This window comes from Chiloscyllium plagiosum, chromosome 11 (genome assembly GCF_004010195.1).
Source record: "Chiloscyllium plagiosum isolate BGI_BamShark_2017 chromosome 11, ASM401019v2, whole genome shotgun sequence".
NCBI lineage: Eukaryota > Metazoa > Chordata > Chondrichthyes > Orectolobiformes > Hemiscylliidae > Chiloscyllium > Chiloscyllium plagiosum.
The window spans coordinates 51,291,183-51,305,666 of record NC_057720.1 but is presented as its reverse complement, the minus strand read 5'-3'; the positions used below and the strand labels follow the sequence as shown (position 1 = coordinate 51,305,666).

Here is a 14,484-nt window from a genome sequence, read left to right as displayed (position 1 = left end):
GTTGGTGCCTATGTGGACCACGACTTGGGGCTGCTCCCCCTCCCCCTTAAGGATCCCAAAAACACGATCAGAGACATCACGAACCCTGGCACCTGGGAGGCAACACACCAACCACGAGTCTCTCTCTTCCCCTCAGAACCTCCGATCTGTCCCCCTAACTATGGAGTCCCCAATGACTACTGCTCTGCTCCTCTTCCCCCTTCCCAGCAGCAGGGACATACTCTGCGCTAGAGCCCTGTTCCTCACTGCTTTACCCAGTAAGTCCCCCCCCGTCCCCCCCCCCCAACAGTATCCAAACCGGTATATTATTGTTGAGGGGAATGGCCACAGGAGATTCCTGCACTGCCTGCCGGTTCCCTTTCCGTCCCCTGACTGTAACCCATCTGCCTTTTCCTTGTACCTGAGGAGTGACTACCTCCCTGTAACTCCTCTTAATAACCCCCTCTGCCTCCCGAATGATCCGAAGTTCATCAAGCTCTAGCTCCAGTTCCCTAATGCGGTTTTCGAGGAGCTGGAGTTGGGTGCACTTCCCACAGATGTATACAGCAGGGACACTAGTGGTGACCCTTACCTCCCATATTCTGCAGGAGAAACATTCAACTGCCCTCACCTCCATTCCTACTATTCTAAATTCCCAAAGAGACTGTTGAAAAAATAAGGAATAAAAAATAAACTCGTCATCTTACCCATCAGGCGCACAGAACATTTTTTTTGGTTAGAGGAGGAGGATGGGTGAGAGACACTACCCGAGTAGTGTTTCGGGTAACGCAACCACACAAATGTATGACTTCCCAGAAGTCCTTCGCTCCTCCCTCGCACCTCTCAGCAAGTGGAGGCCCAACTCGCGAGGTAAGTTCCTTTTAATGCGGGAAAACGCACCCTTTCCGGCAGCCCTCGGTTCACCACTCCTTCTCTCCTCGCCACTCTGGCAAAATGGAGGCCGGACTCGCGAGGTAAGTCCATTTTAATGTGAGAAAACTTACCCTCATATTGCTGAGGTGCATGCATACGGTTTCCCATACAGAGAAAATCATGACATAGCAGAGAGTATGATTCAGCAGATCGCTCACGTCAGAGATGTGTGCATATTATCACTTTCTCTCTAAGTTCTATGCAGCAGTGGCAAAGCAAGAGGAGGTGAGATGCCTGGAGTATCTGTCAAGACTTTGAGCTTCTCAGGATAGTAAGGAGGCATAGGTGTAGTTTACAAGGAAGTGGACTTCTCTCTGGGCACTGCTGGGGAGTGGGTAGCATTGCCTCTGCCCCTCTGCCAGTCACTCCGGTGCCTCAAGAAGCTGTAGTAACACAGGAGATATCTGAACCTATTTACAAGCCCCACAGCATTTTGCAGCACCTTAGGTCTCAGGCAGCCAGTGGATGGCCATCAAGATCATCCCAAGTGTGATCCAGAAAATCACGATCCTTCCTGTTTGCAAGCCCGAGAAAACCACGATGTAGGAACAAAACCTAATATTGATTGAAGTAAAAATATGTAAAAGAGAGAGAGAGAGAGTGGGTGGGGATTGGGAGGGCTGTTGACCAATACTTTCGACAGAAAGATAATCTATTGGGCAAAAGTTTTCTTGCAAGTTTCTTGCCATGTCATGAATGAAGTTAGAACACTAGATGCTGGAATAGCATTTGTCTTGGAAGGAGTTATGCCTGCTATGTTCATTTATTGACAGTTCCTTACTCAGCACCAATATCACAATTTCAAACATTGTAATTGTAGTTGTGATGAGTGACACAATCCTACATGAATGTGCATTGATATCAATGTAGCCATAGACAGTCAGCAGATTAACAAGGTTATAATAATCATTCAAACATCATAGTGAACCAATTGACTAACATTTAAGTTACTGGTTTCAATACTTCACTAACAACTGTAGTCCTGTACCCTTTTACATAAATACCTCATAAGAAAGAAAACCTGAATTTTTATTGGAAGAATTCAATCACATTAGACCTAATTGCTAGTTCAGCTATTCAAATCAGAGCTATCCAAATAGCTGATTAGGTTTTAGCGTTAGAGCAAAATGTTGAAACTTCTTGCTGAATTTACTAGAATTTTCAGAGTTACATTATGTTAGATTCAGTCTTCCGCATTGAGGAAATTAAGCATCATACCCAGAGGTTAGATAAAGACATGTATTAGAGTAGATAATTGGAGAGGCAGCACCTTTTTTTTAATCATAAACTTATGTAATAAGTTACATAAAATATCAGGGATACAAAGTACAAATAGAAAAATCCACATTTAACTCACTGGTTGGCTTTTTGGCACATCATAGACACCCTCCTTCTGCTGACTTGTTGGCACCTGAGTGAACAATTAGAAAACAAATATTCGAGTAAACAATCATGTGCTATCATAACACTTTAGTGAAAACATACAACTGTTGATGATTTTAAAGAAAGTGGTTTCAACAGTATTAAAAAGTATTGACTGGTGTAGCTAGATATATATCATTCTTGGCATAAACTGTATCAATGGCAATCACACCACTGCTTTGGAATAATCTAGTCACTACTCACTGATCCATGATGTAAGGTTCTAATGTTACAGTTTATTTAGGAATGGTTAAAAGGAGGAATATTGTAAGGTGTCGGGAGTGTAGTGTGGGGATGGGAAGAGGGATTCACCACTCACTTAAGCAGCATGGTCTAAACTAGATAGTTATGAGTTCAGGATGTTCTCCTGCTTTTTTGCTTGGTTGCCTTGGTTAGGTATGTTTAACTGATCTTTAGTTTTAGCTAAATGTCTTATGATCCATCTACTCAAAAGGAAAAGGCAACAGAGACATTATCTGACCCACACCATTCAGACTTGGAGAAGTGTGCAATCAACATTCCATTGTTTTCCACTTTCATTCCTGAAAAGAATTGTATGAGCACATGTCGACTTTATTGTTCCAATATTTCTCATCTCAAAGGGAAAATTTATAGAGTTATCACTAAAACAACAGGGGTTAAAAGAATAGGCCTTTTATTTTAACCTCTTGAGCCAAGAGACCTGTTTCCAGTCTCCAATATTGCTCCTCTGAAGCATTTGTATGAAGAGAGTCTGGAATAATTTTCTGGCCAATTTTTCTTCATTCTCACCAGCAAAAATCAATTTTCTTCTCAGTATCCTATTAAAGTGAGATGGCTGAGATCAGTAACTCAGCAGATTGAGGAACATCAGAACTCAGGCTTATCAAGATATACAGTGTCTTCATGTTCTAGTATATTATGGCACATCTTATTTTTACACCTCGTATAATCAAAGATATAACTGAAGTACAGTTCTCATGAGTTTTGTTTTAACAACAGAATCAATTTAATAAGAAACCAAACAGCTATATTCTTATAACAAAATCACATATTTTGCACTGATTGAAAAGAGTAGAAGGAAACTACCAATATCTGATTGCTAATTATTTATTATTACAGTACTCTAAATATACTAAAGTTGCATACTGTTAAAAATTACAAATATGACAGTTCTCTAAAATTCAATCCCCTAAGTGTGCTAGAATTAATCAAGCAGAGGTGACTTTGTCCACGTGGGTACATTTGCAAGATGGAAGAGTTTTCTATATGGCAAGATAGCTGAAACCAAAGGATCAGTGGGTCACTCAAAGCTCTGCTTCAAGGATGTCTGTAAGCCCTGAACACTGAACTTGGGAGACACAAGCTAACACTTGAATTGAATGGCGACATCACTATTTTCCACCATTGTGTTCTTTGGTTATAGAGTTGACCTTCAGGCACTAAAACCAAAAAAAAACCCTCAAGTATATCTGGTAGCCACTTCATATGCGGCACCTGTGGCAGAACCAGCCTCCTCAGTATCAGCAGAAATGTGAATTTATTCCATCCTCAGCAGATTGGCTGTATGTCCATCATCTCACATAGATAAAAGAATTCCGACAACAGGGATCCTTAATAAATCTATAAACAATTGCATCTTCTGATAATAAGGTTCCAATAAATCTCCTCTACCCAGCAGTTACTATGAAACTTCAATCAGACAACAGGAATAGACATGCTAACCAGCTACAATGACAGAGCATATTGTTACTAAATTATGAAGGGAGAATAACAATTCTGCCATTAGTTGTAAAATACTTCAGTTGAATACTGAGAGTGTTTCTTCAGTGGTGATTTTATTTTAATAATTCTTTTCACATTTCCAGCACAAATCTGTGGCAAATATTTACCTTTGTGAGCAAAATTCAATTATAAATGATACCTAGCCCATAGTTCCATTAAATAGGTTTTATAAATTTAATACATATACTATTGGCATTGATAACAACCAATGTTAAAACATTTAATGTTTCATAGACTACTGTTTAAAATTATTGTGTGATTTGGATTAGGATCTTTCTACAGATTCAAGTAAAATATGAACAGCTCAAAGGAAAATGGACAATGAGCATTGGAAGCTACTTAAAATGACCAAATATAACAGGATAGATTTCTCTGCTCTTGAAGACGATACTGTGGAGAGGTTGTACTTGATTTACCAGCAGAGTACATAGTATCTGCTTGTAATCCTGCAGGATGAATGCTGCATTTGAAAATGGTATCACAAATTACAGCGAACAGAAAACAATTTTAACATTTCAACAGGCATGACATTTTGAGCAAATTCATCCAGTTTAAACAATGCTCAGGGTTATTCAGTCCATCAGGAATTTAACATGAAAATTAAATTGGCGACACTATAAGAGCTGCCCCACTTAGCAACTGTTGCTAATGCATTTACAAAGTCACAGCATCAAATGATTGAATTATTTTCTTGTTTCCTAGACAACTGCAACATGAAATTGGTGTCAGTAGTTATTTTAAGGTTATAGATGATAACTTCCTCCACTCTATTTGTAGTTGCAGTGATCTATATGCAGCATCCTTAACTGTATACCAGAGACATCTTACTGGAACACTAACAGTCTCACAAATGAAACTTCTTAAACTTGCATAATGTACCACTTTATTATTATACTGAAATATTAAATGGTTTTTGCCACAATTAGACCATGATCATTAACAAAGTGTCAGTTATTTTTAAACTACTAGCTAATAGGTCAAAAATAGTTTTTAAATGGAATGAACATTGATGACTATGATGACAATGTCTTAACTCTTAAATCAGATAACAAATATCTCTACATTTTGAAATGTAGACTTTCTGGCAGCTTGTAAATTATGAATCATTTTCATTCTGCAGCCATATTTGATTGGCATTTGAATTACTGAGCACAAATCTTTGTGAGAATGTGTCCACCATATTAATCATGAAAATCACTGAAACAGATCAAAAGTTTGTACCTGGTAAATGCTCTCCTCTGTTTCACGGATTGGTTCATGTCCAGCCTCAAATACAATGTACTGTTACATTGGCAGCACAAATGGAAAGCACAAAGGCAAACAGTAGGAAACCACATCATGAATTAAGAAGTAGAAACAAAAATAAAACAGAAGCTAGAGTAAGAGTAGCAATTTCATAATATTTTACAGTGTAGAGAGATGCACAGAGCTACATGTAAGCTTGAAGCACAGAAACAATGGCTATTTACCTTGCTAATCATCTAATAATCCTAGATTGCTGATATTAAGTATACTTTGTATATTGCATTAAGTGTCAAAAAAGCAGGACTCAGAGATTTGAAATTATTAATCATTCATATTTCAATCAAGGCAAATCTTTACCAATGCTCAGCAATACCAGACTCTCTTAGGGGTTTAATCCAACAGTGCAATTTCTCATCAGCTTTCAAAAACAAAATCAAACAGTTCAGATATGAACACTTTAGGCAATGTATAAACATAAACATCTAAACTCTTGAATGTGAAATATTTATTTTAATTAAAGGAAAAATGACTCCATTTTCTAAAAACAACTCTTGTTCATTCTTGGGATCTAGATGTTGCTAGCTAGTATTTATTGTCCATCCATAACTACACTTGAAAAGATATTTATGAGCCATGTTCTTGAATCATTGCAGTCCTTGTGATACACATTAAGTACTTTCGGTAGAAGGTCCAGGCTTTTTACCCAATGACAGTGATGGAACAGAAATATATTTCCAAACCAGGATGGTTTGTGACTTGGAGAAGAACTTGAAGATCTTGTTTTTTCTCATGTGCCTTGTTCTTATATATGGTAGAGGTTGTGGGTTTGGAAGGCACTATCAGAGGAGACTTGGCAAGTCACTGCATTGTATTTTATAGATGGATGCACAGGCAAGCACAGTACATCGATAATCTGGGTAGTGAAGCTTTAAGGTAATGGATCAAGTACCAATCAAGTAGCTTCTTTGTCCTGAATGCATCAAGTTTCTTCATTGCTGTTGGAGCTTTCATTCAGGGATGTGGGCCTTGCATTACCCTACTAACATTGTCTGTTCTGGATGATGGAAAGGCTTTCGGAGATATAGGTGGGACATGGGGGTTATACAACTTGTTGAGTTAATTTAGTTGTCATTGATGATGATTAATGGTGGATTCATTTGGCAATGTTAATGCCATTGATTGTCGATAGAAAATGATTAGGCTCTTTTTTGATTAAAATGATAGTTAAATAGTAATATACAAATTATGAGCAGAATTAGGGCAGTTGGCATTTCAAACCCGCTCCACAATTAAATAAGGTGATGGCTGATCTGTGTTCCAAATTCCACATTCCCATTTGTCTCTAATAATTTGTCATTCCTTTGCCTAACAAGAATCTATATACATTGGTCTTCATTGTCTGACACATGAACACTTGAAACTGTTCTCATCACGTTTGAGACCCAACCCTTTTGTCTGTGTTAATCTGAAGCTGTTTTGAGGTCTAGAGCCCAATATTCCTAATAGAAACCAAACTGAGCAGCAGTGTGCAGGTTATTGCAGAACATTTCATTGATAGCTCAATCATTTTAATGACAATTAAGAGTAGATTTGATGGCAATTAGTGGGTCTGGATTTAGTTTGCTTTTTTTAACCTAGTACAATGTATGCTCAGGCAATTTAAATTACCTTCATCACCTCAGGGACTGGCCTATTTGGACATAGACTTCCAGGACAGATGGGATTTGAACTCTGACTTCTTAGCCCAGACGTAGGGACACTACCAGCATGTCACAAGACATCTATATGTGCTTCTATTTCTACTTAAGGAAGTAACTGACTCAAGCTTCAAAAAATGTTTTACGCGAGCCACTAATTACCTAGCTACAGATCCTCTCAGATCTTGTATATATCTTATTAATGGCTGTGATAAAACTTTGCTTAACTTCAAGATTAGTGTTTTGTTTACTACTGAATTGAAGGAAAATTCTAAATTTTATTACTCCTTAAGATTCTTTCACTCATGCACAAGATGGCCTACAGTCGAACAGAATTGGGGTAAATATCCTGCAGGAAGGTTTGCTGGTGCTGTTGGGAGAGATATAAACTAGAGTGGCAATGGGCTGGGAACCTGTGTGAAAATTCAGGCAGAAAATGGGTGGCAGAAATTTAGTGAATGACACAAAGACAGAGGAAGCAGAGACTAAAAAAAATGTATAGCAGAGGAATATGGCGGTATTAAAACATACATATGTACATGTGAGTACTAAAACAAAAAAAAATTGATACACTGAGGGCACAGATAGACTCATGGTTGCTTCATATCATTACTCTATTGGAAAGTTCGCTTAAAGGAGACAAGATGGCAGCTCAACATTCTTGGATATTGTGTCTTTAAGCAGGATAGATAAGGGGATTAAGAAAAAAAGTGAGGTTGCAGCATTACCGGTTAAAGAATGAATTGCAACTGTGAAGAGGGATGATTTATTAAATGAAGCACCAACTGAAGAAATATAGTTTGAGCTAGGCATGTACGAAAGAACCCCAGTAGTTGGAATGAGTTAGAGAAGCAAATATAGAGGCAAATTTCGGAGTGCAATAATAATCAAGCTTAATAGCTGGGGATTTTAACTACCTAAATATTATCTGGGATGCAAACAGTGTGAAAGGCACAGAAGGTACAAAATTCTTGAACTGCTTTTTTAGCCTTTCAGCTAGCATGTAACCAGTTTAATAACAGAGTTCAATAACAATTCTAGTAGAGTTAGGTTTAGCATCATTATAAAAAGGGACAATGATAGAACGGGAGTAAGAATTCTAAATTGGAGGAAGGCAAGTTTTACAAAGCTCACGGATGACCTGGCAAAAGTAAATTAGATACAGCTACATGAAGGAAAGTCAGTGGCAAATCAATAGGAGGCATTCAATCAATGGGCTGAGTGAACACATCCCAATAAAGAAAAAGGTTAGCAGTATTGCCAAACCTAGAGTTTCCAGGGTTACCCAGAAGCAGGGTAAGTGAACACCGAACAGTAGAGTGTAAAAAATCTGAAGATAACCACTTGATGAAGTTTAGTAGAGTGTGGGAAAAAAAAGAATGAAGTGGAAAAGAACATTAAAGAAGCAAAAAGACACAAATATTACTGGCTGCTTAAATCAAGAGAAATCCAAAAATATATTATCTGCACTCAAGAGCAAGAAGTTGACCCAAGAAAAAGTAGGGCCTATCTGAGATGTATATTGTAACTTGTGATGGATGCAGAGGATATGGACTAGGTTATTATTGAATACCTTGTCTCTGTCTTCACAAAAGAATGAAATTATGCAAACATTCTAGTTAAAGAGGAGTGTGAAATATTAAATAAATTAAGTATAATGAGAAGGAATGTATTGACCTTGAAGGTCAATAAATCAACAGGGCTAAATGACTTGTAGCCTAGGGTGTTAAAAAAAGAAAGAGAGGAAATAACAGATGCTCTGAGGATCATTCTTCAATCCTCATTAGATACAGTCAAGGTAGCAGAAGATTGGAGATCTGTGAATGTCGTGTCAGTTTTCAAAAGGGCTAAGTAAAAAAAAAATTAAAAGTAGGTCTGTTTGACCTGGCTGGTGGGCAAATATTACAGTGAATATTGAGATAAGATAAACAGTTACTTAGAAATGCACAGATTAATCAGACTCAGTCAGCCTGGTTTTGCTAAGGGAAGGTCATACTGGATAAACTTAATTGAATGTTTTGGGGAAGTAGCAAGGAGGATTGATTTTGGTACTGCAGTGGATGTCGTGTACATGGATTCTAGTGACAAGGCAATTGTCAAGGTCCCACAAAGCACATTAGTCAGAAAAATGAAAGCTCATAGGAAATAGGGGAATGTGATGAACTGGTTCTAATTAGCTTAGGGACAGGAAACAAAGTATAATGGTCAACAGATACTTTTGCGAATGGAAAGCTTTTCCATTGATGTAAATCTGGATTAGTGCTGGTTCCCTTTCAGCCTGTGGTACATATTAATGATTTAGGCTTAAATCCAGAAGGCATGATTGAAAAACTTTCATGCAACAAAAAAATTGGTCATGTAGTTAGCAGTGAAGCAGATGACTCTTGACTGCAGAATGATACAAAATAGTTTGGTTGAATGAGTGAAAAAGTGGCAAATTAAATTCATCCAAAGAAGTGAATGGTAATGTACTTGAGGAGGGCAAACAAAGGGTTACACAATAAATGGAAGCATATTGAGATGTAGAGAATTTTGGATGCATGTTCATCTATCCCTGAAGGTGGCAGAACAGGAAGTTGTTTTTTCAGTGGGTGCAATATCAAATACAATGTTAAAAATCACACAACACCAGGTTATAGTCCAACATGTTTAATTGGAAGCACACTAGCTTTCGGAGCGCGCTTCTTCATCAGGTGATTGATGAATCACCTGATGAAGGAGCGTCGCTCTGAAAGCTAGTGTGCTTCCAATTAAACCTGTTGGACTATAACCTGGTGTTATGTGATTTTTAACTTTGTCCACCCCAGTCCAACACCGGCATCTCCAAATCATCAAATACAAAAGCTGAGATGCAATACTGGAACTATATAAAACATTGGTTAGGCTACAGCTGGAGTTTTGTGTACAGTTCTAGTCACCTTATTACAAAAAAGACATAATTTCTTCAGGGAGAAAATAGAAAGGATTTACAGGAAAGTGTTTGAGGAGAAAGTGAGGACTGCAGATGCTGGAGATCAGAGCTGAAAATGTGTTGCTGGAAAAGCGCAGCAGGTCAGGCAGCATCCAGGGAACAGGAGAATCGACGTTTCGGGTTCCTGAAGAAGGGCTTATGCCCGAAACGTCGATTCTCCTGTTCCCTGGATGCTGCCTGACCTGCTGCGCTTTTCCAGCAACACATTTTCAGTTCACAGGAAAGTTGCCAGGGCTTGAAAATTGTAGCTTTCAAGAAAGATAAGATAGGCTAGAATTGGTTTGCCTAAAACAGAGAAAGCTGAGATGTGACCTAATTAAAGTGTACAAAATAATGAGGAGCTTGGGGGGATAGACAGGGTAAGACCTGCTTCCCTGAGTAGATGGTCAGTTAATAGGGGCGTAGGTTTAAGGTGATTAATAGAAAATTAGAGGTGATATGATTTGGAAAAATCATTCAGAGCAGAGTTGGTGTTTGGAATTTGCTGCTTAGTTTAAGGATTGACATGGAAACCTTCAACTCATTTTAAAGGAATTAGAATTTGCACCCAAAGTGCCATAATCTGCAAGGCTATGGATCAGATGCTGGAAAGTAGGATTGGAATGAGTAGCTATAGCTGGTATGATACAATGGTCATATCTTTATCTCTGGGTCAGAAGGCCCAACTTCAAGTCCCACCTGCTCGAGAGGTGTGTAATGATACATCTGAACAAGTTGTTACAATAACTAGAACGAATTGTAGTTTATTCAGCTGGCACAGACCTGATAGGCTAAATTGCCTCTTTCTGTGTTGTAGCTATGCAATGATTGTCTAATTCAATGCCAGTATTGTCACTGTGTTATAACAACCTAGCTGGAGGTGTAGCCAATTCTGGATCACAAGTCATCATCACTATCATGGGAATGTTGTCTGTTTACAGAGCTTTTGTTGCACAACTCAACTGTTCCTTGACATCATGGTAAGTGTTTAAAAGGCAATTATGTTGGTGGTGACATCAGGGGTGGTCATGGCTGAAGATAGTTACAAATGATTCAGCCTTGTCCTTTTCAATGATATGGTGTCCCCAACGTCTTTGAGGTTGGGGATGTTCTTGATTTCCTCTTTCCCATTAATTTTTAACTATTCACCACATTTCATGATTGAAAGTGGCAGAACTGCAGATCTTAGAGCTGACATTGATTATGGGTCATTCAGCCCTTTATACACAGTTAATTACAAAGTGAACACTATTCTTCAAATTGATCTTTATGATTTTTTCACCTTTTTTCACGACAATTGTAGCACTTGCTGAAAGATTAAACTGTTCATAGAGTGTAACTTCAATGACCACAGTGATACAATAGTAGTTATTAAAATGTTCCTCATGAATGTGTGAGCTCGAATATTGGTTGTTGAGTTGATATTTACAATAGGAATCACCAAACCAGTCGTTACTATCATCCGCAAGTCTGCATTACCAGCAGAGTTGTGGAGAAATGATAAGGAACTTCGGCCAAGTCTTGAGGTTCTAAAGATAGTTTTAGTGATTCTATTGCCACTGATCGATATCAAGTAACTCAAGAGAGGCTGCGATCTAATTTGGGCCAATCCTCTATAATTCAGCTATACACTGAATAAACCTGTTGGCCATTAGGGGAACTTTAATGTTCTGTTACATATAATATTATACACCTTTTGCGCACCAGAGATTTTTTTTTTTGCTTATCAATTAACAAGCCATGACACACAGATATATATCAGGGATACTGTAAACAAATTATCATGGATTAAGTTACAGTATGGCTATAAATGAGTCCTCCTCAGGACTTCAACAACTAATGCACTTATCTAATTAACCCAAGCTCAGCTTTGTTACCTTCCAAGTTAAGTGATGGAAATTAGTATTCAAATAATAGTTATTGATATATCTGTGACAGAGATTTAATTGGGCATTGGAAGGTGGTGTGTGGTTCCATGCAATGTATACATCTTAAAATTCATTCATAAGAAAAAGGTAATTTTTGATATTAAATGACCAAAGCAGAGGTATCACATTCTGCTGAGTATGCAATGCATCTTGATACCATCGTTCCAACTGAATATAAGGGCTGTTACACATATGGTTCTGTGAGTTGATCTGTAAAGCTTTTAAACTGATTCTGCCTCTACCAAAGAGCAAAGTCAAGGGATGGAAAAATAATTGAGTAGAAGAGATAGCTGGATAGAAGGAAGTGATGCGAAACAAAACAACAGAGTGTAATACAGCTAGATTGGATGAAAAATGGTTGAACAAAAGAAGTGCAAATGAAAATAAATTTACAGCATGCTACATAGAAGACACATATGATAGAAGATACATGACAGATTGTTAAAAATAAATGAAAATATTAAATATAAATAACTAGAAATTCCTCAACTCACTGCACCTATTTTATGGGCAAAGTTGTAGTGTGTATTTTTTAAAATTCTTCAATACATTGTTGGTGTCACTGGCAAAACCAGCATTTGTTATTCATCCCTAACTGCTCTTATACCGTTTGGTCATTTCAGAGGGCAGTTAACAGTCAACCATGTTATTCTGGATATGGAGTCCCATGTCGGCCAGATCAGGTAAGAAGTCATCTGGTTTTCCATTAACTGGCAAATTAGTAGACAGTATAAGTACTTGCTGTTCAGTTAAGGATGATAGTTTTATTGTCAGAGGTAGAAAGGCCAATGGGAGGTCCTCTGCATGGCAGGAAAATCAGTCTGTCATTGCAGGTAGAGCAAGAGAGATGTCATCTCCACTTGTGGCACACTAACAACATTTTAAAAAAGATTTGACCACAACTGCCTTGTTATCATTGCGAGGGGAAACCACTCTGTATTTGTTGCCAGGCAGGTGGGGAAGCTTTAGAATCATCCTGAATTGCTGGTCTCATGGTGTCGTCCAGTCCTTTTACACTATGGCTACTGGTACTACACAAGGCATGCAGACCAATCAGTATTTTTGAGTGAGACTTTGATCAATAATCTGGATTGTGCTGATCATTATCATGGAGGAGAACGTGAGGACTTTTATCTCTGATAATTATCATAACTAACCAGGAATTCATTACAAAACTGAGGCTGAGCTTACTCATCTCATTGGTTGATTTTAATTTCTGGTTAGGGATGTGGCCCAATGAATAGTGGCATGTCCATGAGTTGCATCAGAGAAGTCCAGCCTTTTTCCACATTTCAATGAGTGACTTTTGCACAAAACATCCTGGAACTAATTGGGATGTGGCTGCTTTGGGGAGTGTTTTATTTTAAATTAAGGCATTATATAAAATCAGAAGACCGCCACCATGGACGGACCAAAGATACGGTCCTAAAAGAGGTTGTCAGAGGTGTTGTTTTTCAGATGAGATGTTAAGACGAGACCCTCCATAATGCTCATGTGGATGTAAAGGATCTCTTGGTAGTATTCTGAAGATGAGAAGAGGAATTATTCCCTGTGTCTTTGTCTGTATTTATCTCTCAATCAATACTGCATTAGTAGAACATCTAGTCATTATCAAACCATGTGATCTTGCTGTGCACGATATGGCTACACATTTCATACATTCGGAACGTATGACTTAGGAGCAGGAGTAGGCCAACCAACTCTGAGTCTGTTCCACTATTCAATAAGGCTAGAGCTGATTTGATTCTTGTCTTAATTCCATTTTCCTATATGTCCCACATAATTCTTGGCTTCCTTGTGTAGGACTCAAAGTTAAACAATCTATTTCACAGAATATCTTGGAGAAGTTGAGGTTAAAAATGCAATTATGCTATCAAATACTTAATTTAAGTGATATCAAAGACCCCAGTTTTCACCATGGTAGACAGCTGCTCTGATGGAGCAAAAATGTCAAAAAAAAGTTATGAATCTCATGTTCTCACCCCAAAGCAAGTATTTCTTGTTTTCTCGCAGGTGCGATTTGGAGCAGGCATAGTTTCTCCTTGTAAAATTCCTGGAGACAGCTGGCCACTTGAAGGACAAGCAACCTCCACTGACATTTCGGAGGATGACAGACTCAATGCCAGCTCCACATCCAGCAAGTGACCGAGGCAGGGTAACTCCAGCTTTCACTCTCATCAAAAAGAATCTTATTTCGCAACAAAATTCTAGCTGCCTGTCAGTAACATTATCAATCTGTTAATATCCCTTTTACTCGACACTACGTAAACACAAGTCTATTACTTTCATATGTCACTTTAGGATCACCTAAAAGAAGTACCCAAAAGAATTTAAACAGTGGTCAAAAATGATCAGGGAACATAATTATAAAACATTTACTGTTATTTTCTTCTCATATGACTATTGGGTAAATTTCTCTGACAATTATTAGAACATCATGATTCTCTCATCGGATGTGGCCTAGATGGGTGGCAGTGAATTACATTAGAATGTCCTCTCCATTTAAGTTGGAATATCTTACAGCCAGAAACTGAAAGCTTAAACTAACTGGCAAATATGAGTCTGA

At 38.1% G+C, this 14,484-nt stretch overlaps 1 protein-coding gene across 8 annotated transcripts in view; it reads right to left on the bottom strand.

Annotated features, from left to right (window-relative positions):
* Window positions 1-14,484, bottom strand: part of dab1a (DAB adaptor protein 1a) — a 687,756-nt gene that overhangs the window by 44,413 nt on the left and 628,859 nt on the right. For 6 of the 8 annotated variants that reach the window (XM_043699305.1, XM_043699300.1, XM_043699303.1 and 3 more), the window contains 2 exons: window positions 5,320-5,379; window positions 2,270-2,323 (listed from right to left, as the gene is read on the bottom strand). In XM_043699305.1, the coding sequence (XP_043555240.1) occupies window positions 2,270-2,323; window positions 5,320-5,379 (114 nt within the window). The remainder of the gene's footprint in view (window positions 1-2,269; window positions 2,324-5,319; window positions 5,380-14,484) is intronic. The other 2 variants (XM_043699306.1, XM_043699307.1) reach the window with 1 other exon arrangement.